The 24,854-nt window shown below is 49.4% G+C and overlaps 1 protein-coding gene across 1 annotated transcript in view; it reads left to right on the top strand.

The window, feature by feature from the left end:
- ACACA (acetyl-CoA carboxylase alpha) overlaps positions 1-24,854 on the top strand; it is a 776,656-nt gene that overhangs the window by 102,559 nt on the left and 649,243 nt on the right. Inside the window, exons 7-10 of the mRNA XM_075335853.1 lie at positions 5,296-5,394; positions 6,089-6,195; positions 21,814-21,924; positions 23,888-24,097. Coding sequence (XP_075191968.1) covers positions 5,296-5,394; positions 6,089-6,195; positions 21,814-21,924; positions 23,888-24,097 — 527 coding nt within the window. The remainder of the gene's footprint in view (positions 1-5,295; positions 5,395-6,088; positions 6,196-21,813; positions 21,925-23,887; positions 24,098-24,854) is intronic.

Genomic DNA, 24,854 nt, shown 5'->3' with positions numbered 1-24,854 from the left:
TGGGAAAGAGAGATACTGACCTGGGAGAGAGAGAGACTGGCCTGGGAAAGAGAGAGACTGGCCTGGGAGAGAGAGAGACTGGCCTGGGAGAGAGAGAGACTGGCCTGGGAGAGAGAGAGACTGGCCTGGGAAAGAGAGAGACTGGCCTGGGAAAGAGAGAGACTGGCCTGGGAAAGAGAGAGACTGGCCTGGGAAAGAGAGAGACAGACACAGAGATAGGAACAGATATACTGATACAGAGACAGACAGAGAGAAAGAGACAGACAGAGAAACAGACAAATAGAGACACACAGACAGAGACTGGGAGAGAGACAGTGACAGTTACTATCCCGGGCAATGCCCAGGTACTCTAGTTATTATATATACATCATAGCTTTATATATATAATGGTGTGGCGCCCTGGACAAGCCAGGGGCCACAGAGCACAACACCAACACACCCCACACTCCCGGCAGGCACACCAAATCCGGAACACAAAATCCTTGTTGCCTTCCTCCAGGGGCTGATGATCACACCAGGGGGTGGGCCAGGCGGTTGGTCCCGCCCACCGAGGAGTTCACAGTCCTGGAGGCGGGAAAACGAGCAGATTAGTTTTGGAGAGGAGTGAGGACAGTTGAGAAGTGAAAGTGAGCAGAAGGTAGTAGTCGAGCAGCCTGAAGTTGGTCCGGGTGTGTGGCCCAGACAGATCAGCAAGGTTGGCAGACGGTGGTGGCCGTCTGCAGGAGTGGCCGATTGGAGTCTACCGTAAGGACCGTGGACGGGCGGTGGCCCGGCAGTACCGGACCGGTACACAAAGAGGAGCCAGCACCATCTGGCAGGGGCTTTTCGGCAGTCACCACCCACCACCAACCCGGCCGGAGCAACAACACCGCAGCCGTCTGTGGGACCCGTCCATCCAGCCGTGTGTTTTACCGAGACTGTGTCTTCATCATTGGGCTGAGTGAGTACCACCGTGCCATGCGGCACAGCGCTGCCCCCGCGACCCTGCACCTCCCCAGGCCCCGTAACCTACCTGCCATCCATCCCTACCCCATCACCGGGCCCCGGGACAACCAACCCCCTACCCACGGAGGGGAGAACTAACAACCAAGCTGCTCCCAGTCACCGCTCCCGGGATCCCCGTCTAGAGCAGCGGTGGTGTCACCAAAATCACCACAACCGTGGGTGGCGTCACGGACAATATCCATAATCAAAACCCCCACAACCAAATCCCCTTTTCACTCACGGGCGAGGAACGCCGCTCGAGTCCCCGGGATCCGGCCCACCGCTCGAGCCACCACCGAGCAGCAGCAGCCGCAGCAGCAGCGGCAGCCGGACCCGAGCAGTGGGAGAGCGCAGCGTCCCCTCCTCCGCCCGCGACAACTTGGCGTCACGAACAGGATCCTACCGTTCTACTGACTGGTGGAAGTGCGCCTTGTGTGACCGCCGGAGGTGTTCGGCCAGAAAATTTAAAAAGCCGCCATCTTGGGCGCGAAGAGTTCCCGCTCGAGCGTCTCCTCGAATAGTGGAGGCGCGAAGGCCTAAACCCCGCCCCGATAGAGGAGGAGCCGGAAAGAGACTAAGGGGGACGAAATGGCGGCCGGTCGCATGTGAGCGCGGCTATAAAAGCAGGGACGCCAGGACTCTGCGGCGATATTGGGTTCCTGGAAGACCTCATTACCAAGATGCATCACCCAACTCCCAACGAGGAAGCCCCCGCGCCCGGCACGGCGACGTGGCTGAGGGACCGGACTGTCCCACTGAGTAACCGTCTGCAGGCCCACATGCAGCTCCTCCTGGAGGAGTGGGAGACCAACATGGCGGACGTGGTGGCCGCTATGCGGAGACGCGAGGTGGAAGAGGATTCGGAGGAGCGGGTAAGGGACCCACGCCCCTGTATTCCTGAGGGATCGGCCACTGCGGCTGAGGAGCCCGGCCTGCGCCCGCTCACCCTGCCTCTCTCCCCGCTACCTGTGTTAGCTGCTGCCGCCTCGCCACTAGGCCCGCTACCTGTCCAACCGGTAGTGATACCCTGCCAACCCGCCCCGGCGGACCAACCGGCTGCAGACGCTCAGGACCCCCCTGAAACGCTCCCATGGGAGCCGCTGGGACCGCGACCCCTTGATGAGGATGTGCCAGAAGTCCCGGCAGTGATTGCGCCAGACCCCGAGCCCGGGACCGTGGCATGGATGAAAGCCCGAGTGATGGAGTTCCACCAACACCAGCAAAGTCAGATATATCTCATAATGGAGCAGTGGACCCATGAGGTGGAAATGCTGGTTGCAGCTGCCCCAATGTATGGGATGGGCGCAGATGTGACGGAGCCAACGGGTAACCCATGTCCCCATGTCCTACCAGGACCGGCCACTGCGGCTGGGGGGCCCGGTCCTATCACGGCCCTCATATTGTCCCTACCATTATCCTTGGGGCGCCTCAGTGTTAGCCAACCTGACCTACTGCCCCACGCTACCGTGGAGGGATGTGATGTGCTGGATACTGGAAGCCAGGAGGCTGCGGCAGCTGGCGGCAACCCGCCTGATGCAGAGACAAGCGATAGTGACTCCAGTGACTCCAGCTCCGATGCTGAGCCCACCCCTGGAAGTGAAGAGGCAAGTGAGCGTCTCCATTACGTGGGAGAATCGGTAGTCTATTACACCGCGCGTAATGGTGGGAACGGATACCGGGCACCCCTTTCCCAGCAGGCATGTCACTGCATGTTTGATATGCTGGTGGCGGAGGATGGGGCCGCCTCATCAGAGGAATCAGAGTGATGGCAGCGGAATGCCATTGTCACCGTCCCCGTTGGGACCACCAAAGTTTGAAAGTTTGAAAATGATAAGTGAATGAAACAGAAGAAAGTTACCTGATTGTCAACTGTGATTTGGAACCGGTCGTAGCAGGCAGCTGGTCCCCGTTGGGACCCCCTTCACCACTTTACATAAGAAACTACTTATGAACAAGCCTGAGAACTTGCAGGGCAACCACAAACTAGTGGCATGTAAATAATGTTGTTGTGGCTTCTACCGTTACCGCCTCCGGAGAGGCAGATTGGAGGAAGGGCCCGCAGTGAAGTAGGCTGGGGCCAAGCCACCACCGAAACCGGTGGCAATCCTCTGGGGGTTTCAGGGGTTCCCCATGGACGTGGGTCCCCTGAAAAGGACAGAACCAACTTGTGCAGGACTGGGGTCAAGGGGTGCTGCCTGTTTGCTTAGGGGCAGCATCAGGGCCAGGTTGCTTGGGTGGGAGAGAGCGGAAGCCGTAACCGTTTGCAACCGTTAGTAACGTTTAAGTAAGAGTACCGATGTGGGAAGATGTTATTATAATTGTATGTCTGTTACCGTTTTTTATATTTTTCAGTTGGTGAAAATAAAACCGGTGATGGACGGGCAGCCCGCGGACGGTCTGCATTTAACTAAGGGGGAATGTGGCGCCCTGGACAAGCCAGGGGCCACAGAGCACAACACCAACACACCCCACACTCCCGGCAGGCACACCAAAGCCAGAACACAAAATCCTTGTTGCCTTCCTCCAGGGGCTGATGATCACACCAGGGGGTGGGCCAGGCGGTTGGTCCCGCCCACCGAGGAGTTCACAGTCCTGGAGGCGGGAAAACGAGCAGATTAGTTTTGGAGAGGAGTGAGGACAGTTGAGAAGTGAAAGTGAGCAGAAGGTAGTAGTCGAGCAGCCTGAAGTTGGTCCGGGTGTGTGGCCCGGACAGATCAGCAAGGTTGGCAGACGGTGGTGGCCGTCTGCAGGAGTGGCCGATTGGAGTCTACCGTAAGGACCGTGGATGGGCGGTGGCCCGGCGGTACCGGACCGGTACACAAAGAGGAGCCAGCACCATCTGGCAGGGGCTTTTCGGACCCCGGCAAGGCTAAGAGTCGCCGTGAATTTGCCAAATCTGTTAGTGAAGGGGACCTCCTGGGTTTCCAAACAGTCAAGTCCCGACAGAAGGCAACCGTCCAACCGAGTGAGAGAGACACCGCCACCGCCAAGGCAACCGTTTCTCAGGGCCAGTGCCTGCGGGCAAAAGGGGCTCCTCCGGCCCATATCCAAGCCGGGGAGCGGGTTACCGGTGGGAACCCATTGGAACCGTACAGACATCTTAGGTGCAGGGAAAGGCAGTCACCACCAACCTGCCGGGAGCAACAACACCGCAGCCGTCTGTGGGACCCGTCCATCCAGCCGTGTGTTTTACCGAGACTGTGTCATCATTGGGCTGAGTGAGTACCACCGTACCGTGCGGCACAGCGCTACCCCCGCGACCCTGCACCTCCCCAGGCCCCGTAACCTGCCTGCCATCCATCCCTACCCCATCACCGGGCCCCGGGACAACCAACCCCCTACCCACGGAGGGGAGAACTAACAACCAAGCTGCTCCCAGTCACCGCTCCCGGGATCCCCGTCTAGAGCAGCGGTGGTGTCACCAAAATCACCACAACCGTGGGTGGCGTCACGGACAATATCCATAATCAAAACCGCCACAACCAAATCCCCTTTTCACTCACGGGCGAGGAACGCCGCTCGAGTCCCTGGGATCCGGCCCACCGCTCGAGCCACCACCGAGCAGCAGTAGCCGCAGCAGCAGCGGCAGCCGGACCCGAGCAGTGGGAGAGCGCAGCGGCCCCTCCTTCGCCCGCGACAATGGCATAAAGAAAGCTTAGTCCTAGTCAATGGATTCATTAATATACAAGTTGTGTGTGAAGGTTTGGATCATAAGCCATTTTTTATTGTATTTTTCGTAGTTCTCGCTTAGAGCCAAATTATATTCAAATGTATTGTGGAGGGAAACTCTCTCCACTAGGTCCTCTATTTTGGAGGGGAAACACCTGTTTCCATCGCGACGTTATGTTTTATGGTTAGTAATGTATGGCAGATGATATGTCTAAATTTGTTTGAAATGTCTTTAAGACCTATTGAGAGCAGAAATAGTTGGGAAGTGAGAGGGATATTTAGAGGAGTAATTTTTAATATAAGGCCTTGTGTGTCCAACCACAAATTATCAGGGATTGGGCAGTTCCAAAATATATGGGTTAGGCTTCCTATTTCCCCCCAATTCCTGCAGCAGAGGGGTGATTTTTCTGGATAATGTTTAATTTTTGCGGGGTGAAATACCACTTAGAGAGCACCTTATAATACGTTTCTTGAAAAGTAACGCAGGGGGAGTTTGTGTATATAGTATCTAAGGTTTTCAAAAACCTCTCCTCAATTTTTATTTTGATAATAATAGTTTTTAGAGATCAAAAAAATGTAACAATTGTGTTTAGTTTAGTGAATGCTGGATTGTAACAATTTATAATATCAATCTCATTATAGGTCCGCCAAGTCAAGCCATGTGGGCATTAGGAGATAAAATTGCATCCTCCATTGTTGCCCAAACAGCTGGAATTCCAACTCTACCCTGGAGCGGCAATGGTGATTATTAATACCTTGTATACATATTAAATTGTGTAAAAAGGTTTAGGTCTACATCTTTTGATGAATGCTGGTGCTAAAATGACTTGTACTAGGTCTGTGAGGTGTACTTTTTATTTAATTAATGTTAAACTATGGATAGTAATAGACATTTACCCGCATCTCAATTAGGACATCAATAAATGTCCTTAACAGGACCACAAGGATGAAGGGGACTCAACACATGTTGAATGGATGTCAGCTGTATTACAGAATCTCGGCGAGAGCATTGGCTGCAGCTGCTTATTATTTGGATGCCGCAGTCAATTTCTGATAGCAGCATTTTAATGGAGCGGTTGCAGGTTTTTTACATTTAACCTGCTCCTATTACCTGCCTGCGCTGGGATTACCTTTGGGTCACCATTGTTGTCAAGGGCCTGGGTTACAATGGCTGCCATCTTGGTACTCCTGTGATGGTAATTACATCACATGCCGTACATATGACACGTGAAATATCAGTCTGATTTAACACCTGGGCCAGGTCTGCAGCAGCATCTCCACAGCATCTCTGTGGTTCCAAATTCTGCACTTATGTAGAAGCCGCCAGAACTGGGGAATAAAATGGGGGAGAGGTGGTGGAAGATTGTGTGCGTTAATAGTATGTTACCTTTCCATGCTTATAATATTTTTTTTCTACTGTTTATTTTTCTTCTAGGTTTAAAAGTAGACTGGCAGGAAAGCGATTTAAAGAAGCGAATTTTAAATGTGCCTCAAGATATTTATGAGAAGGGTTATGTGAAAGACGTGGATGATGGAATGAAGGTAAGTTGCCTATTAATGCTGATAAACTAAAAATGGGAACATATTGCATTTAATTTAATAACTATTTGCTTCCAAAAAGCAAAACTGAAACAACTGTGCAAAATCTATTAAAATGTTCTAATTGTTTCTACATCCCCTATGCAGATCTTTTTCTTGCTTGCTAACAGACAACACACTAACTTGTGTAGTCTGATTCAGCAATCAATGTCCCCTTTTTTTCGATCCTCTGTTTCTTCCTTACATACGCCATATTGGTGTGTGATCACTTTCCTTAATTAGGGTATGTGCGCACGTTGCTTTTTACCTGCTTTTTACCTGCTTTTTTGCTGCTTTTTCTTCTGCGCTGTTTAATGCCAAAATGGATGTGTTCTTCTATTCAAGCAAAGTCTATGGGAATTTGGGTTTCTGGTTCACACTATGTTGTTCAAAATGCTGCCTTTTTGTGGCAGAACTTTGGTCAAAAACTCAGCTTTGCAGTGCAAAACCCAAATGGCAAAAACAATTGACATGTTGCTTCTTTGAAAAGCTGAGTTTTTGACCAAAGTTCTGCCACAAAAAGGCAGCATTTTGAACAACATAGTGTGAACAAGAAACCCAAATTCCCATAGACTTTGCTTGAATAGAAGAACACATCCATTTTGGCATTAAACAGCGCAGAAGAAAAAGCAGCAAAAAAGCAGGTAAAAAGCAGGTAAAAAGCAACGTGCGCACATACCCTTATTGAGTATAGATATTTCAGTTGCATCCATTACAAACAAATGCATATACTGTATTTAGAGGGATTCTGATAGCTCAGAATTGAAACCAAGTACAGGTGCTTGGAGCATTGTGAGGTGGCCAAACATTTAAGTTCAGCTTCCCACTTGCTATTTTACCTCTATCTTCAAACCCCCCTGCTTCTTTGATTGACAGCTCTGGCTTCATGGAGCCAGGAAAGGCCAGAGATAGATTGAAAACAAGTTGGTAGGATGATGTACAAGCGGCTATACGTGGTTTGAACAGTCTTTTCATGCTGACAGAGTCCCTTAAGCAGCCATAGACTGACACTGGTAGTACGATGAGTTAAGCTAAAGAGCTTCTTGTCTTTAACCCCTTCCCGACGTGTTGCGTAATAATAGTACATCATATTTTGCAGGTACTTCCCACAGATTGATGTATTGGTACACAATGGTGATTATGCAGACACAGGAGCTGTGCCTGCTCGATTGCCACTGGGAGCTAAGTGACAGCCGCGATTTGGCTGTAACAGCTGTAACAGCCAGAGCAGTGGCTGCATCACCCCGACTGTTTAACCCTCCTATATGCTGTGACCAGTAGCGATCGCAGCACTTAGAAGGCTGAAAAAGGACTGGCACCCCTGTAACGTTTTTACGAGCTGCTGCTGATAATCATATCAACCAGTGGTCTTTACTTGACCTCCGGTTGTCGTGACTACAATCGTGAGCTCACGATCTGCAAGCTATGGTGGTCAATTAGACACAGCCAGGAGCATGGCCTATAGGTCCTTCTACTAGTGTCACCCTAACAGCTCTAATACATTGCAGTACACGTGTATTGCAATGCATTAAAACAGTGGTCAGAGAAATAAGTCTCATAGAGGAACTAAGTAAAAAAAAAAAAAAAAAAGTGATAAGCTGCCTTATCACTTCTACAGCATGATAGAAGGCATGATTTTTTTTTCCTGTTGCTGTTTCTTCTTCATTTTGCCTCCCAAGAAGAGGAATGAATAAAAAGTGATTTAATTTTTTTTTTTTGTGCCTAAAATTGGTATCAATAAAAACTCCAACTCATCCCCCAAAAAATGAGCCCTTACATGGCACATTTTTAAATATACGTATAAAAACAACAAAAAATCTATATGTCTAGTATTGCTGTGATCATACTGATCCGAAGAATAAAGCTATTGTAGCACTTAAACTGCACAATGAATGGCGTAAAACAAATAAAAACAATTCTTTAACTACTGTTGATTTATTCATTCTTCCTCCCAAAGATCACAGCAAGGCTCGGCTCATATTTAGCCTGCGCTCTACGCTGAGCGCTTATATTGCGGGAGTCCGTATAAATCTCTGAAATATTTGATTCGGACAAAACCTCTGGTGGAAGATTTGCTGTAATAAGACAGATGGTAAAAACCAATTGTCCTAGGACAATGGTAAGCGCTCAACCCAACTTACTAATATTTCTGCAGCTAGTTTCATAGCAAAACCCCCCAATAATTGCCTAGGGAACAATACATATAAGTTAGAGATTTTATAAAATCTCAGAAAACCAGCGCTGAAAGGTAGTAGAGAATATTTTAAAATTTTATTAATATCCTTATTCTGAAAATAGACAATACTCACATAAATTTAACACACAATCTACAAGTAGATACACAAATCCACAAACTGTGTAAACTTGTAAGAACACCTAAAAGGATGATGGAGCCCCGGCCGGCGGCAACCACAATCAAACAGAAAAATAAAGGATTTTTTTGTATTTTTTATATATAAAATAATTGAGTCAGGAGGAAAGACAGTAATCTGCAAGGAAACACTGTGCCAGTATCAGTTCGTATATCACATCAGCATTCCTGCCTGAAAGTGCCTGCAGATAGGCTGCTTCTTCACCGCTTTGTATAAGCTTATTAGCGGTCACGCTCCGCTTAATTTAGAACCCTAGTGACTACTAGGTGTACCGCACTCCAAGCAAGGAGTCTAACGGTTATGTTGCCAGTGCACCAGAGACCCGTTACAGATCTCCAGTGTAAATTACCTGGCACCGGTACTTGACAGGGGAGCTCTGTGGAATGTAATCCTTGCGCAGTGCAGCTTTTTCTTGTCCGAAGGGAGGTGAATTTAGTGCTGATCCCCTATGCACACGATTTTCACATTCAAGGAGCAAGCAGCTGACAAGGCGCTGTTGAAGGAGATTTTCTCCGTTAACTGTTTGGGCGTTCACCGGTTAGGGAGCTGAGGCCCCACAGTCAATCAGTAATGGTCAGACAGTTACGTCCACTCCATAGAAAATAAACTGAGCAAGATCCGACGCGCGTTTCGGGGGCGTTACCGGTCCCCTTCCTCAAGGATAGCTCAGTCACTCCTGTCCATACTATTTATAGGTAAAATTCAGCTGCGGTACTACCGTCATTTAAAAATACAGCGATCTATACATAAATACATACATGGAATCACTTTGAACTCCCATCTGACCTGTGATACAATGGTGTTCATCTTTTTACGTGTCTTTTTAGGCCTGCATAAAAGTGCGGTCAACCACAGTTTTGTGCACCTCTGAAAAGATGGACACTGCTGATCAAAGGCCAAAGTCCTTAGTAACTCTGCTGCCTCACTAGTTATGATGGGGTTTCATATCAATCATGTATTTCCAAGATATAGATGAAAACTGATGCAAGTGTTCAGCGTAGAGCGCAGGATAAATGTGAACTGATCCAAAATGTTCTGTAGCCCAAAATGCTACTATTAAAAGCTTCAAATCATCCCACAACAAACAAGCTCTCACTCAGCACTGTCCTCTCTTAACAGAAATGTAGAGGACTTCCACTTTACTGGTAGCAAAAAGGCTCTGGAAAAGTGCCCTGGCTTCTCTTTCTCCTATGCCTAAAAGAAATCCAGCAAAATCTGAAATCCCAAATCCAAATATCCTCTACTTCTGAGCCCCATAGTGTATCTAAACCACACATGCTCAGATTTAAATGCATGTCTCAGCGGGCTACATCCACATAATCGGATTAGATAGACAGCTCAGTGGACTGTAGCACATAATAGGATTAGATACATAACTGCAGCCTGTATCACACTTTAGGATTAGATACATTAATGTGATCTGAGAGAAACCAACATAGGATTAGGGCTGCAGGGTTCATATCACAGTAATAACCAGTGAGAGCTCGCCCAATCCGGGCACAAGGGATGTAGTGGGGACTATATGTCACTGAATGAAGACACCATTGCAGGCGTGGTGCCTGAACCTTTGCTCACCGCTTACTATGATCTGAGCGCTGCAATGACATGATGGCTCCACTCAGATCATAGTTGTAACATGTGGCAAAAGGGAATAAAAGCATAGCACTAGGCTACATTCCAATTGGCCCGAGGCTCCACCTAAACCAGTAAATTGGGTACGCGCTGTTTGCTGATTTAGCCACATAATAGGAGATAGGGCAAGATGCCGTCCGCTGTCTTCTATGGCCTGGGGTTGCTGTATTTGCTGTGTGGAGTGGAAGTGTTGTACTCTGATGCTTACACATTAGCAAATAAAAATGACAGCCCCCAGCAGCTCAGTTAAAAAGTTATAAAGAAAAATTAGACCATTTCATTTTATACGCTTTTTAATAAACTATCCTAAAGTCTAAATGTTAAAAAAAATAATAATTTGACACATTCTCTTTAAGATTTTCTTACATTATCATTTTTTGGTCTTTATAAACATCCGATGCGAGAGCAACGGATCCGATATGCTAATGACCCCCGACTCAGGCTCTACTGCGAGCGTGAGTCAATTGTCATGCTATTGTGACCCGATCTTGTGATCGGGTCACAGCTGCGAAGCAGAGGGCGGGCGCTGCGGACGAGAGGGAGTGGTTAATCTCCCTATCTCCTCCATTGTCAGCCTGTGCGTATATCGCACTGCACTGGAATAACATCCGACTACAGTCTGGTGTTTCTCTCGCACCCCTACACTTGAACGGGTGCGAGTGACACGGCTTTTGCAGACAATCGCAGCATACTGCGATTTTTTTTTTTTTTCCTCAGTCCGATTAGGGCTGAGGAAAAACACGCAGATCTGAGCTGCAGCATTTCCTTACATGGGGCCCAGTGCAATGCGAGATTTTTTCACTGGACTCGTGCAAGTCATACGCAAGTGTGACTTCAGCCTCACTCTCAAATTCCACATGTACCCTATGCAGCTGAACCTCCTCCTTTGGGGAACAGGCAGTTAAAAGGCTAGCAGATGTGAAGCCAATTTTAGCTGGACTGCACAGGAATGCGGAGAAGGGCAGCTTTGCCACCGGTAGAGATAAGAGCCTCAGTGAGCAGAAAACTAGAGTGCATTCAAATCCTTTGTTCTCTTACAAAAGTTATGTATAAAATTTTTGTGAACTGGAACAATATAATAGATAGGAAAGACATATTTTGAATTCATAATGAAATGGCAACTGCAAAACATTGTTCCGCACCGCTGGACAATGACAGGTGTCTCAGCAAATGCATATCAGGTAGATAGATGACAATATCTATGCCATGTTTCCTACCTATGAACGGATAAAATTATGATAGAAAAGCTGATGGAGTTATCTCCCCCTGGAACCTCCAGGGGCGAAAATATCATAAAGGTTGTGGATCTCATAAAATTCTGAAGGGCCGAACACATCCTACAAACAGCCCCTATATGAGGTCACCAAGGGGGACGTATATGGGAGTAACTGTCGTTAATAAAAACAGAAGTTTCATTTGGCTCCCTTGTTCAGTGTCAGGAAGATACCTTGCCATGTGGGATTGTTGCATGGTCCATTGGAGTCCTTCTCTCTTTAAATCTAAAACCTTTACAGTGACATCAGGTTTAGTAATATTCTTTTGTTTAATGTTATGTAATTCTATATGCAGTATTATTTTGTTCCCATTTGTACCCTCTTTTGTTTTTTTTTTAAACACGGTATCATTTCGGATTAAATATATAAAATGTATTAGCTTTGTTGTTCTTGCTCTATAAACTGCATCCCCGAAAGTTGTATGCCATGTGTAACGGGTGCCCAATCGACCTGTAGAGCGATTGGTAGTAGCAGCTAGTGTCGCGGGCGGAGGGGCGCGCTCGCCACGCTCGGGTCCGGGGCTTCTGCTGCTGCTTGAGCGGTGGGCCGGACCCGGAGACTCGAGCAGCGCTCCTCACCCGTGAGTGAAAAGGGGTGGTTTGGTTAGGGAGATTGTTCATGACGCCACCCACGGGACGTGGTGATGATGACACCACCGCTGCTGGTGACTGGGATCCCGGGAGAGATGGCAGGGAGCAGCTAGGATGTTGTCCCCTCCGTGGGTAGGGGTTGGTGATCCCGGGGCCCGGATGGTGTTACGGGGAGGCTGGATGACTGGGGTGCAGGGTTGCAGGGACAGCGCGGCGCGGTGCCGGACAGCACTGGTGTACTCACTCAGACAATCACTGACAAAGTCTCTAGTAAACCAAAGCGGCCAGATGGACAGGTCCCGCAGCCGGCTGCAGTGTTGTTGTTGTGCTCTCCCCGGACGGCTGATGGTGGCTGTCTTTCCCTGCACCTTTTAGAATGTTCTGACTCCTGTGGTTGCCCACCGGTAGTCCGCTCCCCAGCGTATAGGTGCCGTAGGAGCCCGTTTTGCCCGCAAGCGCTGGGCCTTGGATCTCTAGCCTGTGGCTGTGGCTGTATATCCTCTCTGGGTGGACTGTTGCCTTCAATCGGGACTTGGTTGTTAGGAAACCCCTGGGGTTCCTGTCACATTCGGATTTGACTATTGACGGCGGCTCCAAGCCTGGTCGGGGTCCGATGGCCCTGCCTGTGTGCTTAGCTTCACTCCGTTACCCGATCCGGTACCGGCGGGCCGACGCCCGACCCCGTTCCTTACGGCTCTGCGGAGTTCCACCAACTCCTGCAGACGGCCACCACCCTCTGCCAACCTTGCTGTCCGTGCTTGGGCTCCTACCCAGACACCTCAAGTGTTCACTCCTCTCACTTTCACCTCCAAAACTGAACTCCGCACTCCTCCACTCCTAAATTGAACTGACACTTTTCCCGCCTCCAGGCCTGTGAACTCCTCGATGGGTGGGGCCAACCGCCTGGCTCCGCCCCACCTGGTGTGGACATCAGGCCCTGGAGGGAGGCAACAAGGATTTTTGTCTGACTGTTGTAACTGCCTAGGGTGGGGGTGTGTATGTTGGTATGTATGTGACTACCTGGCTAGTGCAGGGCGTCACACTCCCCCTTGGTAAAACGCAGACCGTCCGCGGGCTGCCTGTCCATCACCGGTTTTATTTTTCAAACTGCAAAGATAAATTAACATATGAAAATATTCAACATACGTATATTTTCAAGTCTTCCCTTACGGGAGGTGCAGCTTTAACGTTTCAAATATTGAACATTTTTATTAAACGGACAGGTTCATGGTCATCCGCTCCCCCACCCAAATAACCTGATCCTTGATGCTGCCACTAAGAAACGGGCAGCACCCCTCTTCCCCAGTCCTGGTCCAGGTTACCCGAGCGGGAACGGGTACAGTGTCTCGCACCCGGCTGTCACTTCAGGGGACCCCACGTCCAAGGGGGACCCCTGACCCCCGGAGGATGGCCACCGGTCCAGATGGTGGCCGGGCCCCAACCTCCTCTGCTGAGGGCCCTTCCTCCAATCTGCCTCTCCGGAGGCGGCACGGACGGAAAACCAGCCCACCAAACTATTTACAAACCCAGAAGTTCGTGGGTGGCCTGCTAGTTCTCGGCCATATCCATGAGCAGTTCCTTATGTGGACGGTAAAACACATAGGGTCCCTCCGGGGACAACTTGCCGGCAACGGCCGGGATAATCACTGTCGACAATCAGATGAAAAACTCGGTTGATTTGTATTCATTCATTCATTCACAACTGGAACAATCAACATCCGGCACCCCTAGATGGTAGTTTCCCTGTACCTAAGTGGGGGTCGACCTAGGTTGGGGGCGTGTGGACCTTCTGGGCCCAATGTCATCAGTGGAGGGCGAGGGGACAGAGGAGACAGTCAGTTCCTTTTCCCTTATGGCAGGTATGGCGAGTGGAAACCCAAGGGGAGGGGGTATAGGTGCGTCCCTGGGCGCTTGTTCGAGCGGCTCACTGGCGGGCGTTTCCGTCTCCATTTCTTCCACGTGTTGTGGGAACATTATCACCGGAACAATCACCGCACCGTTTTGCATAGGCCAGTCTGCTGGGAAATCGCCCATCACTGTGTGGATCACCTTCTTCTCCTTTTCCCCGCTCGGTGTAGGAACCGGAACTTCGGTTGTCACTCTCAAGGGGTGAGGACACTTCTTCAAATGGTCCCTGGAAACCGTAGTGGCAGTCTTCCCCTGGTCGCGACTGATCACATAAGCCTTCTCATTCTCCCATTCAGTGGGCTGTATGACATACGGGGTCCTTTCCCACTGGTCATCCAGCTTATGGGTCCATCTCTTCCGCCTCAGCACGACATTCCCTGGCTCAAAGGGAACGGCCGACGCTCGCTTATTGAAGCGTTGCGCCTGTTTTTCTCGGCTCTGACCGAGATTCTTCTCTACATATTCCTGGACTTGTCGGTATTGGATTTGCCGCCGAGTATCCCAGCCAGCAGTCGAAGGAAGGGCCTTGGGAGCTTCCAACCCCATTTCTAGGTCTACCGCCAGCCGGCCCGGTCGGACTCTCATCAGATACGCCGGGGTGCATTTGGTAGAACTACAAGGGATGTTATTGTACATGTCTACCAGGTCAGGCAGCTTTTCTAACCACAGGTTCCGCTCTTCCAACGGTATTACCTTGAGGAGATCCAGGACCAGGTGGTTCATCTTTTCGCACATCCCATTAGTCTGGTCATGGTATGGCGTGGTCCTGATCTTCTTACAACCATACAATTGGCAGAATTCTTGAAACACCTCTGCTTCAAAGGCTGAACCCTGGTCCGTGAGTACCCTCTCCGGGTACCCGTGCGGTCGACAGAAGTAGGCCTGGAATGCCCTGGCTGCAGTACGGCCGGTCAAATCCTTGACTGGAACAACCACCATGAACCTGGAGTAGTGGTCCACGATGGTCAAGGCATAGGTATACCCATTCCGGCTGGGTGTAAGCTTGACGTGGTCCAAGGCAACCAACTCCAGCGGTTGATGGGTGATGATCGGCTGTAGAGGGGCTCTTTGGCTGACTTCATCCTTTCTTCTCAGCGCGCAGGGGCCGCACTCTCAACACCAAGCCTCCACAGATTCTCGCATCCCACTACAATAGAACTGCTCTCTCAACAACATCTTCAGCTTCTTCCAGCCGAAATGCCCAGCGATATCGTGATATGCCCGGAGAACTTTGGGCACGCTGGCCTGAGGGACCACAAGCTGACGAACCTTCTCGTGAGTCTTCGGGTTGATCAGCCCTCGATACAGCTTTTCCTCGTGCAGGTACAACCGGGCTCGTTCCTTCCACAGCCGCTGGGCCTCAGGGGGCGCTGCCGGATCCATTCCGGAGGAACCTTGCTCAATCATGGTCTTGACCAACTGGACGGCAGGCACTTGGTCTTTGGCTTCTCGCCACCCCTGGCTGGGTAGCGGGTCCAGGTTCGCCTGTTGTTGTTTGACAGGTAATTTTTCGACCGGTGGCCGATGGAACGCGGGCAACTCAATTTCTTCGAGGTCATCATCTTCTGACCCCCCCCCATGTGGCAGGTGAGGCATCCGAGACAATGCATCCGCGTTGGTGTTCTTGCGGCCGGCTCTGTATTTGATAGTGAAGTCATAATTAGATAGCCTGGCCACCCACCGCTGCTCCAGGGCGCCCAGTTTGGCCGTGTCCAGGTGAATCAACGGATTATTGTCCGTGTAAGCCGTGAATTTCGCCGCTGCGAGATAATGTCGGAACCTCTCGGTGATTGCCCACACCAGGGCCAGGAGCTCAAGCTTGAAGGAGCTGTAATTTTCGGGGTTCCTTTCCGTGGGCCGGAGTTTTCTGCTGGCATAGGCAATCACCTTTTCTCGCCCGTCCTGGACCTGGGACAGGACCGCTCCCAGGCCCACATTGCTGGCATCGGTGTAGAGGATGAATGGGAGGCTGTAATCAGGGTACGCCAGGATTTCCTCTCCCGTCAAGGCCGTCTTCAGCTGGTGAAAGGACTCCTCATGCTGCTTCTCCTACACAAACGGAGATCCAGGGGACCTGCCACCCTTAGTCTGTCCCACGAGGAGGTCTTGCATGGGGGCGGCCATCTTCGTGTACCCCTTGATGAAGCGACGGTAATAGCCCACCAGGCCCAGGAACTGTCTCACCTCCCTCACTGTGGTCGGTCTCGGCCAGTCCTGGATAGCAGTGATCTTCTCGGGGTCTGGGGCGACACCTTCTGCGCTCACCACGTGTCCGAGGTACTGCACCCTGGGCTTCAGTAGGTGGCACTTGGAGGGCTTCAGTTTCATCCCATACTTGGCTAGGGACGCAAACACTTCAGCCAGATGTTCCAGGTGGGTCTCGTATGTCTGGGAGTATACGATCACATCGTCCAGGTACAGTAAGACCGTTTCGAAATTGAGATGTCCCAGGCAACACTCCATGAGCTGTTGGAAGGTTCCAGGGGCATTGCACAGCCCGAACGGCATGCTGTTAAACTCGCAGAGTCCCATGGGAGTGGCGAATGCAGTCTTCTCACGGTCCTCTGGTGCAACCGCTACCTGCCAGTACCCGCTGGTAAGGGCAAGGGTAGAGAAGAAATTAGCAGTTCTCAGCGCAGCTAGCGACTCCTCGATACGGGGGAGAGGATAGGCATCTTTATGTGTGATCTGGTTGATCTTCCGGTAATCCACACACAACCTCATGGTGCCGTCTTTCTTCTTTACCAGCACCAGTGGGGCTGCCCAGGGACTACAACTATCCTGAATGACCCCTGCCTCCTTCATGTTCCTCAACATGTCTTTGGCGCATTGATAATGCGCTGGCGGGATGGGCCTATATCTTTCTTTAATGGGTGGATGTACACCTGTAGGTATATGGTGTTGAACCCCCTTAATCCTCCCGAAATCTAATGGGTGCTTGCTGAAAACCTGTTCATACTCTTGCACCACCCCACCCTGTATACCCCCTCTTTGTGATGCGTGGGTGTGGCGTCAGTGCCTAGGTGTAGTTCCTGGTACCACTCCCCTAACTGTTCAGGGGGTATATGGTTACTGGCAGGGGATGCTGGGGTAGGAGGGACGGCTTCGTGAATGGTGTGAGGGTCTAGGGTGAGCAACTTGGCAAGGGTAGCGTAACGGAGGAGCCTGACTTCCTCCTCTGCACAATTCAGCACTCTCAAAGGCACTCTCCCCTTTTTAACGTCAACCACCCCTCTTGTTGCCATCACCGTGGGCCAGTGTTCAGAAGGCGTGGGTTCCACCATCGCCAGGTAGTCACGCCCCTGGGCGCCTACTGCTGCCCTGCACCAAATCATCATCTCACTTCAGGGTGGCACTACCAAGGGGGCCACATCCATCACCCTTACTCCACCAATCTCTCCACCAGTTGAGTTCACTTGCTGCCGATACAGAAGGGCCCGGATCTCACGCTGCACAGCCCTCTGTCTGCCTCCTCCTGCTGTGGCGGCTAACTGCTGCAACAGACTCAGCACCTCACTCATAAAATGCTCCATCACATTGGTCTCTAAGATTACTTTCGGGGTATGATCACTGGGTTCATTCATCACCACAATCATCCCTTGATTCTTTTAACTCCGCACGTCCCACAGTCAGGGTCACTTGCTTGTATCCTTTTTGGGTTAGCGGGAGTCCATTAGCTGCGACAAGGGTCAGGCTATCATCAGAGGGGGCAAGTTCATCAGTACCTCAATACTGCTGGTACAGTGTATATGGTATAGTGGTTACCTGTGATCCGGTGTCCAAGAGGGCTATGAGCGGGATGCCGTCCACTGCCAGAGGGATGATGGGGCGAGCTCCGATATACCGGTCTCGCCAGTCGGGGGGGCCATTGGTGTCTACTCCTGAGGATTGGCCCTTGGCCCCAGGGGTTGCTTGTTTAACGGGCATCGCCTAGAGTAGTGGCCAGGCTTGCTGCACCTGTAACAAATAGGAAGCCCATACCGTGAGTCATTGGTCCTTCTCCGCTGCATCCAGGGGACGTCCTCCGGGCTGTCGGCGAGCTGGATCCTCCCTGGGGGCTTGACTCTCGTTGGAAGCTGGAGTGCGGCGAGGATCTTGGCTAGGTCTCCATCCATACGGCGGTCCTGGGCAGCTAGCTCCTCCATCATCCCGACGGGCGCCGCAGGGGCCGGTAGAGCCAGGAGAGGAGGTGCCACCATGATGGGAGCAGTTTCAGCCGGCCATGGGGCCGCCTCAGGAGCGTCTGGCGTTTGGGCCTGCAGGGCCTTGATGGCCCGCTCCTTCAATACTGCAAAGTCCAGGTTGGGGTGTTCCAGGGCCCACAGCCGTAGCTGCTTGCGGTCTTCTGCAGACCCCAGCCCCTGCAGGAATTTTTCCACTAGCATCTTATTTCTTTCTGCATTGTTGATAGTGTCCACCCGCTTCAGCGTATCGAGGGCTGTTTGCAGACGCAGGGCATAGTCTTTTATATTGTCCGCAGGCCGCTGTCGACACTGATAAAACTGCATCCGCAATTCCGCTTCCGTGCGGGTCTCAAAAGCGATTTGGAGTTTCTCAAAAATGGTAGTCACTGAAGCCCGGTCCGCATCGGTCCAGGTCTCCGTCTCCTGCTCAGCCGCATCGGTTAGCTGCCCTAGCACTACCGCTGCCCGTTGCCTATCAGTCAAGGGATATAAATCGAGGACCGGGCTAATCTTTTTCCGGAACACCTGCAAAGCATCAGGCTTCCCATTGTACTACGGTAGCCAGGTAGCACCGGGCACATAGGGCAGGGAGAACGGCATCACCTGGGCAACCGCTGGGCCCGCGGCCTCCCCCGCTCTTGCGGCCAGAGCACGGGCTATCCCGTTTCCATCTACGGGCACTGCTGAGGCTGCGACCGCCACTCCTCCAACGGCTCCGTCGGGCACAGACATCTTTTTCCCGTCCCCCCTTGGTTCTTTCTAGCACTTCCTCTTTGGGAGCGGGGCTTCGCTTTTCGCGCCTTCCCCGCTCGGGGAAGACACTCAAGCGGGAAATCTTCGCGCCAAAGATGGCGGAACTTCAAATTTTTCTGCCGGACGCCGCCGGCGGGGACTGCAAGTCGCACTTCTACCGGTAGGTAGATCGGTTCTATCCTGTTCGTAGACGCCAAGTTGTCGCGGGCGGAGGGGCGCGCTTGCCACACTCTGGTCCGGGGCTTCTGCTGCTCGGTGGCTCGAGCAGCGCTCCTCACCCGTGAGTGAAAAGGGGTGGTTTGGTTAGGGAGATTGTTTGTGACGCCACCCACGGGACGTGGTGATGATGGCACCACAGCTGCTGGTGACGGGGATCCCGGGAGAGATGGCAGGGAGCAGCTAGGATGTTGTCCCCTCCATGGGTAGGGGTTGGTGATCCCGGGGCCCGGATGGTGATACGGGGAGGCTGGATGGCTGGGGTGCAGGGTTGCAGGGACAGCGCGGCGCGGTGCCGGACGGCACTGGTGTACTTACTCAGACAATCACTGACAAAGTCTCTGGTAAACCAAAACGGCCGGATGGACGGGTCCCGCAGCCGGCTGCAGTGTTGTTGTTGTGCTCTCCTCGGACGGCTGATGGTTGCTGTCTTTCCCTGCACCTTTTAGAATATTCTGACTCCTGTGGTTGCCCACTGGTAGTCCGCTCCCCGGCGTATAGGTGCCGTAGGAGCCCGTTTTGCCCACAAGCGCTGGCCCTTGGATCTCTAGCCTGTGGCTGTGGCTGTAAATCCTCTCTGGGTGGACTGTTGCCTTCAATCGGGACTTGGTTGTTAGGAAACCCCTGGGGTTCCTGTCACATTCGGATTTGACTATTGACGGCGGCTCCAAGCCTGGTCGGGGTCCGATGGCCCTGCCTGTGTGCTTAGCTTCACTCCGTTCCCTGATCCGGTAACGGCGGGCCGACGCCCGACCCCGGTCCTTACGGCTCTGCAGACGGCCACCACCCTCTGCCAACCTTGCTGTCAGTGCCTGGGCTCCTACCCAGACACCTCAAGTGTTCACTCCTCTCACTTTCACCTCCAAAACTGGACTCCGCACTCCTCCACTCCTAAACTGAACTGACACTTTTCCCGCCTCCAGGCCTGTGAACTCCTCGGTGGGTGGGGCCAACCGCCTGGCTCCACCCCACCTTGCGTGGACATCAGGTCCTGGAGGGAGGCAACAAGGATTTTTGTCTGACTGTTGTAACTGCCTAGGGTGGGGGTGTGTATGTTGGTATGTATGTGACTACCTGGCTAGTCCAGGGCGTCACACTAGCAGTTCCTTTTGTTATTGTGGAACTGGCAGGCACTATACTGAGTTGTGTATATATGTACAATATTCCATGAGCTGGAATCGTTTGTATATATACTATACCCTCACTGTGAGCTCCCCAGTGATTGGCTTAGTAGTAGAAACAGCCGTAGCATCATCCATTAACTGTTTGTCAATTGCGCAATTGTCCTGACGATTGTGGGCAGCAGAGTGCTCTCCTTGACAAATTGGTGGCAGCAGTGGGATATCTGTGTGATATCCTGGGCTTTCTCAGTCTGTCTCCATGATAATTGGTGGCAGTGGTGGGATTTCTGTGTGCCCCCCACCCCACCCAGACTGTCCGTAGCATTAGGCATTTGATAACTTTTTAGTTTATTTTTTTCAATGCAAAGACACAAAAGTCCTTAGTTATGAGAAATCTTGACCTGACTCTCAAAACAAGGCAAAAGATGAAGAATGTGTTTCTTCATCATTGTCAGGAAACAAATGCTTGTTTGGCAAAGAAACAGATGGCGCATTTAGGCAATAAAATGGAATTTATTGTATTCGTACTCACGTGATGTGTTTGTATGATATGATATAGTTTATAAATTCTTCAGTAGATGAAACTATTTGTTCTCTAGACTTCTATGACATGTTTTAATGGAGCTATACTCTACTCTATTCATTGTCTAAGGGACTACTGTAGATAGCCAAGTAAGATGCTCAGCTATCGCCTACAGTTTGATAGGAAATTACTGGAACTCTTGCACATGTCTTATTGGGACTTTATTCAAATAGGCTAGAGAAGAGACATGTTCTTAGGAATGTGGTGGGACCCCCCAATGATCAGATTGTTATAACCTATCAAGTGGATAGCTTAGTATAATCCCTTGTTTCCCTTTAAGCTTGCATTAATTTGACTTTGATAAATAATAGTCAATATACTATTGTAATTCAGTCACAAATAGAACTTCTCAAGAGCATTGAAATGATTCTTTATATTTATTTTATGTGCATTTCATGCTCTGTCTCTGTTGTAAAGTTCATAATTGAATTTTATCATGCAAATGGGAAAAATGTATTTGTGCATCAAAAATATCACAAGGTTGTCATGAAGGTGTAAGAAAGGTTCATCTTGGTCCTATAATAACAAATAAATATGGCTTTTGGACCCTGCCGGATCAGTATTCAGGAGTTGCAGCACAAGTTGATAGCTGTGGATAAACTAATCGGGGCGAGGATAAGCAGAGTTATTGCTGGGCTTCACAGTGGTGGAGATCTCTGTTCAGGCGATCATCCGTTCCTCCACAGCTATTCTCTTGGGCTGCTACTAATTGTAATTGATAAAGACCTGGGAGGGTCGAAATGTTTTTGTTGTTCTAGCCCCAACCGCATGAACACCACATATGTTCTGTTATATTTGGTGTAAAGATACATGTTCTATTTTTGCATCATAAATTGCCGTGTGCAGAGAACTTCTTGACACTGATTAGGGTCCCGTCCTCTACTGACATCTCCACCAACTATTTACTTTAGTGCACTATAATAATTTTTATCTTGTGTCTGTGTTATAGGCAGCAGAAACTGTGGGATATCCCGTTATGATTAAAGCATCTGAGGGAGGAGGCGGAAAAGGTATTCGGAAGGTGAACAACGCAGAAGATTTTCCCAATCTTTTCCGACAGGTTAGCTTTCAATTATTGAAGAGTATCCTGTTTCCATGGTTTAAAGGGAAGTTGCCGTGCTGAAAATGGTATCTGATTGGCAGGCAGGAGGATATTGAGCAAGACATGATCAGATTCATAAACATTTTTGTGGGACAAGTTTAATTAAATCTTCAATCTTTAATTGAAATCCCTGGTATCTGTGTGTATGATTCCAGAGGGCGGTCCCACTGGTGATTGGCAGCTTTCCCTCTGTGTCTGCTGTGCATGCAGATAGGTGTCAGTCACTCAGTAGGACCGCCCACTGGACTCATACATACATACAAATACCAGGGATTTTAATGAATAAAATAAAAGTTATATTGAATCTTTTCCCACAAACCTATGTAGGATACTTCTCAGTTTCTTTCTCAATACCATGCTGTCCGCAGATCAGACTGGTTCCCTTTCAATAGGATTCCATAAAATTCTACTTCCTAAAATTGTGCAAGTTTTAGCAGTTCCCTGTTCCCTTTGGAACAGAATAGTGGCAACCATAAAAAAATCTGCTGTGGTCGTTAGAAAGCCATTTAAAACTTTCTTTTTATAGGAAAATGTTTTTTGATGAGTGAGACAAGATGGTCCAGCTCAAATGAACAACTTCTTCTTGACGATTAATGGTGGATGCACACCGGAAACGCATTGATACATACGCTACTATAGCGTTTTCTATGTAAATACCTGATGTCCCGTGTATAAGAATTTTTCAAGCAATAAAGGAGAAGTTGTTCATTTGAGCTGGACCAGCTTGTCTCACTCATTAATCAAGTCATGGCGGAGCCTATGTCCGAGCTCTGAGCAAAAGGTGGATGACTGTAATAGCAGGCTGGATTTTACTATATATAAAATGTTTTCTTACTTGTGTCCGTTATTGATGTGAAAGGCCTCTGCTTAGAGTGGAAAATTATATAACCAGTAATACAAACATCTGGTAGTCCCGAAGGATTGTGAGTGACTTTTGTTCTGGACTTTTGTTTTTGCAAAGCTGTTTTTGTCAAAGATCCTAAACATAACAGTGCTCTACATCAACTTACTGACTGCAAATAACATGTGATTATGAATTTTGGTGTACGGATTCCAAAAATGACATGTTTCCTCCAGTCATGTCTTGATTTTCCGCTAAATTCTCTTTAATAAGGAACTCTTACAGTATTAATGTAACATTCATATATAACTATATTATTTAGATATGCTGATTGCACAAAAAGAAATACTGGATATGCAGTCGGTATACTAGTAGGAAGACTGCTCGATAAGCAGTGAGAAACTGCCGGCAGCATTCATCATTCAGGGGAGCTTACAACACCCAGACAAAGGACAGATACATGTGACTGTGTGCAGAATGCTTATCATGCATATTTCAGGGTTAAACTAGGTGACGAGGAAAAACCTTGGGCATCACGTAGTGTGCAGGACATGTGTTGAAAACCTGAGCCAGCGGACTAAGGGTCACAGAAATAGTCTGAGCTTTGGAGCTCCAATGGTGTGTCGCGAGCCTCAAAACGATGTTGACAACTGCTATTTTTATATAATTTTCTCCCTAAGAATTAAAATTAACAACTGTTTCTCTCTTGGTTAGATGATAGACTTGTTTTTTTGCATGTAACAAAATAATTATGTGCTATCGCTACTTCAGAATTTCTTATCACCCCTGATATTGAACTTTAAAACCTTTTGCTCAAACATTTCTCATTTGTGAAAAAACTTGACATATTTCATATTTTTTTACTTCATATGTTGAATCCACATCTTCCATTTGAGTAAAATCAGCAAAACACATGGCTCTGCGGAATTTTTTTTTTTTTCTTTCAAATACAGACCAGTGTAATCAATGTGATGTTTTTGCTTATGTCTACAACATAGTAGAGTTCATTGTACATAAGAGCTGCAGTCATGTGTACAAGATACCTTGAATGATCCAGCATTTGTCTTCTGCTGTTTTAAGGTCCAGACAGAAGTACCCGGTTCTCCTATTTTTGTAATGAGACTGGCCAAGCAATCCCGTCATCTGGAGGTACAGATTCTTGCAGATCAGTATGGAAACGCAATTTCTCTTTTTGGTCGAGATTGTTCTGTTCAGCGGCGTCACCAGAAGATTATTGAAGAGGCTCCTGCTTCAATTGCAACAACCTCAGTGTTTGAAGAAATGGAGCAGGTACGATAAATGGTTTTATATAGTCTTCTCCTCACATTGTTTATGGGACTGGTGGAGAAAGCCAGGCTCTGTACTCCTATGGAGAATTTATGGGAGTGTAGGTGCATACAGTTGACCCGTTCTCAGGATAGGTTGTGGTTCCACCAGTTTGACCCACACCCATTAATAAGTTATCCCCTTACCATAGTTAATTTATATACTTGCAAACCCTTTAAGAAAAAAGTAAAGTGTAACAGGCATGACCCCCAAGTATCGAAAGTGGAGGAAGTGACCCAAATGTGCATCAAAGCTTCAGTAACATACATCACTTTCTAAAGTGTCACACTATCTAAATTACATTACTTTTACTTACCATGTCTTTCTACCCTTCCTTGCCCCTCTCTTCCCCCTTTCTCCCTTCTCTACACTATAGTGCTCCTCTCTATCCATGCCATCCTCCTCTCTTTCACTGCTCTCCAATCCCTCTCTAACTTCTTTCTACCCTTTCTCGCCCCCTATTTCTTCTCTCTTCTCTTTCTCCCATTTCCTCTCTCTTCCTCGCTTTCCTCTGTATACCCTCTCTGTCATCTCTTTAACTTCTCCCTACTCCCTCCATTCTCACTCCCTTCACTCTCCTCACTCTCCCTCTTGCTCACCTCACTTTGCGCGGGCTCTTTTTTTCTCCTCCTCTCTCTCTCCTGCTCTGTTTTTCTCCTCCTTTCTCAGGCCCCGTTTCTCTCCATCTTTCTCATTCTTTCCATGCCTGCTTTCTTTCTTT

Source organism: Anomaloglossus baeobatrachus, chromosome 2, assembly GCF_048569485.1.
Source record: "Anomaloglossus baeobatrachus isolate aAnoBae1 chromosome 2, aAnoBae1.hap1, whole genome shotgun sequence".
NCBI classification, from domain to species: domain Eukaryota; kingdom Metazoa; phylum Chordata; class Amphibia; order Anura; family Aromobatidae; genus Anomaloglossus; species Anomaloglossus baeobatrachus.
The sequence above is the reverse complement of the archived record's forward strand: the minus strand, read 5'-3'. Positions and strand labels throughout refer to the sequence as shown.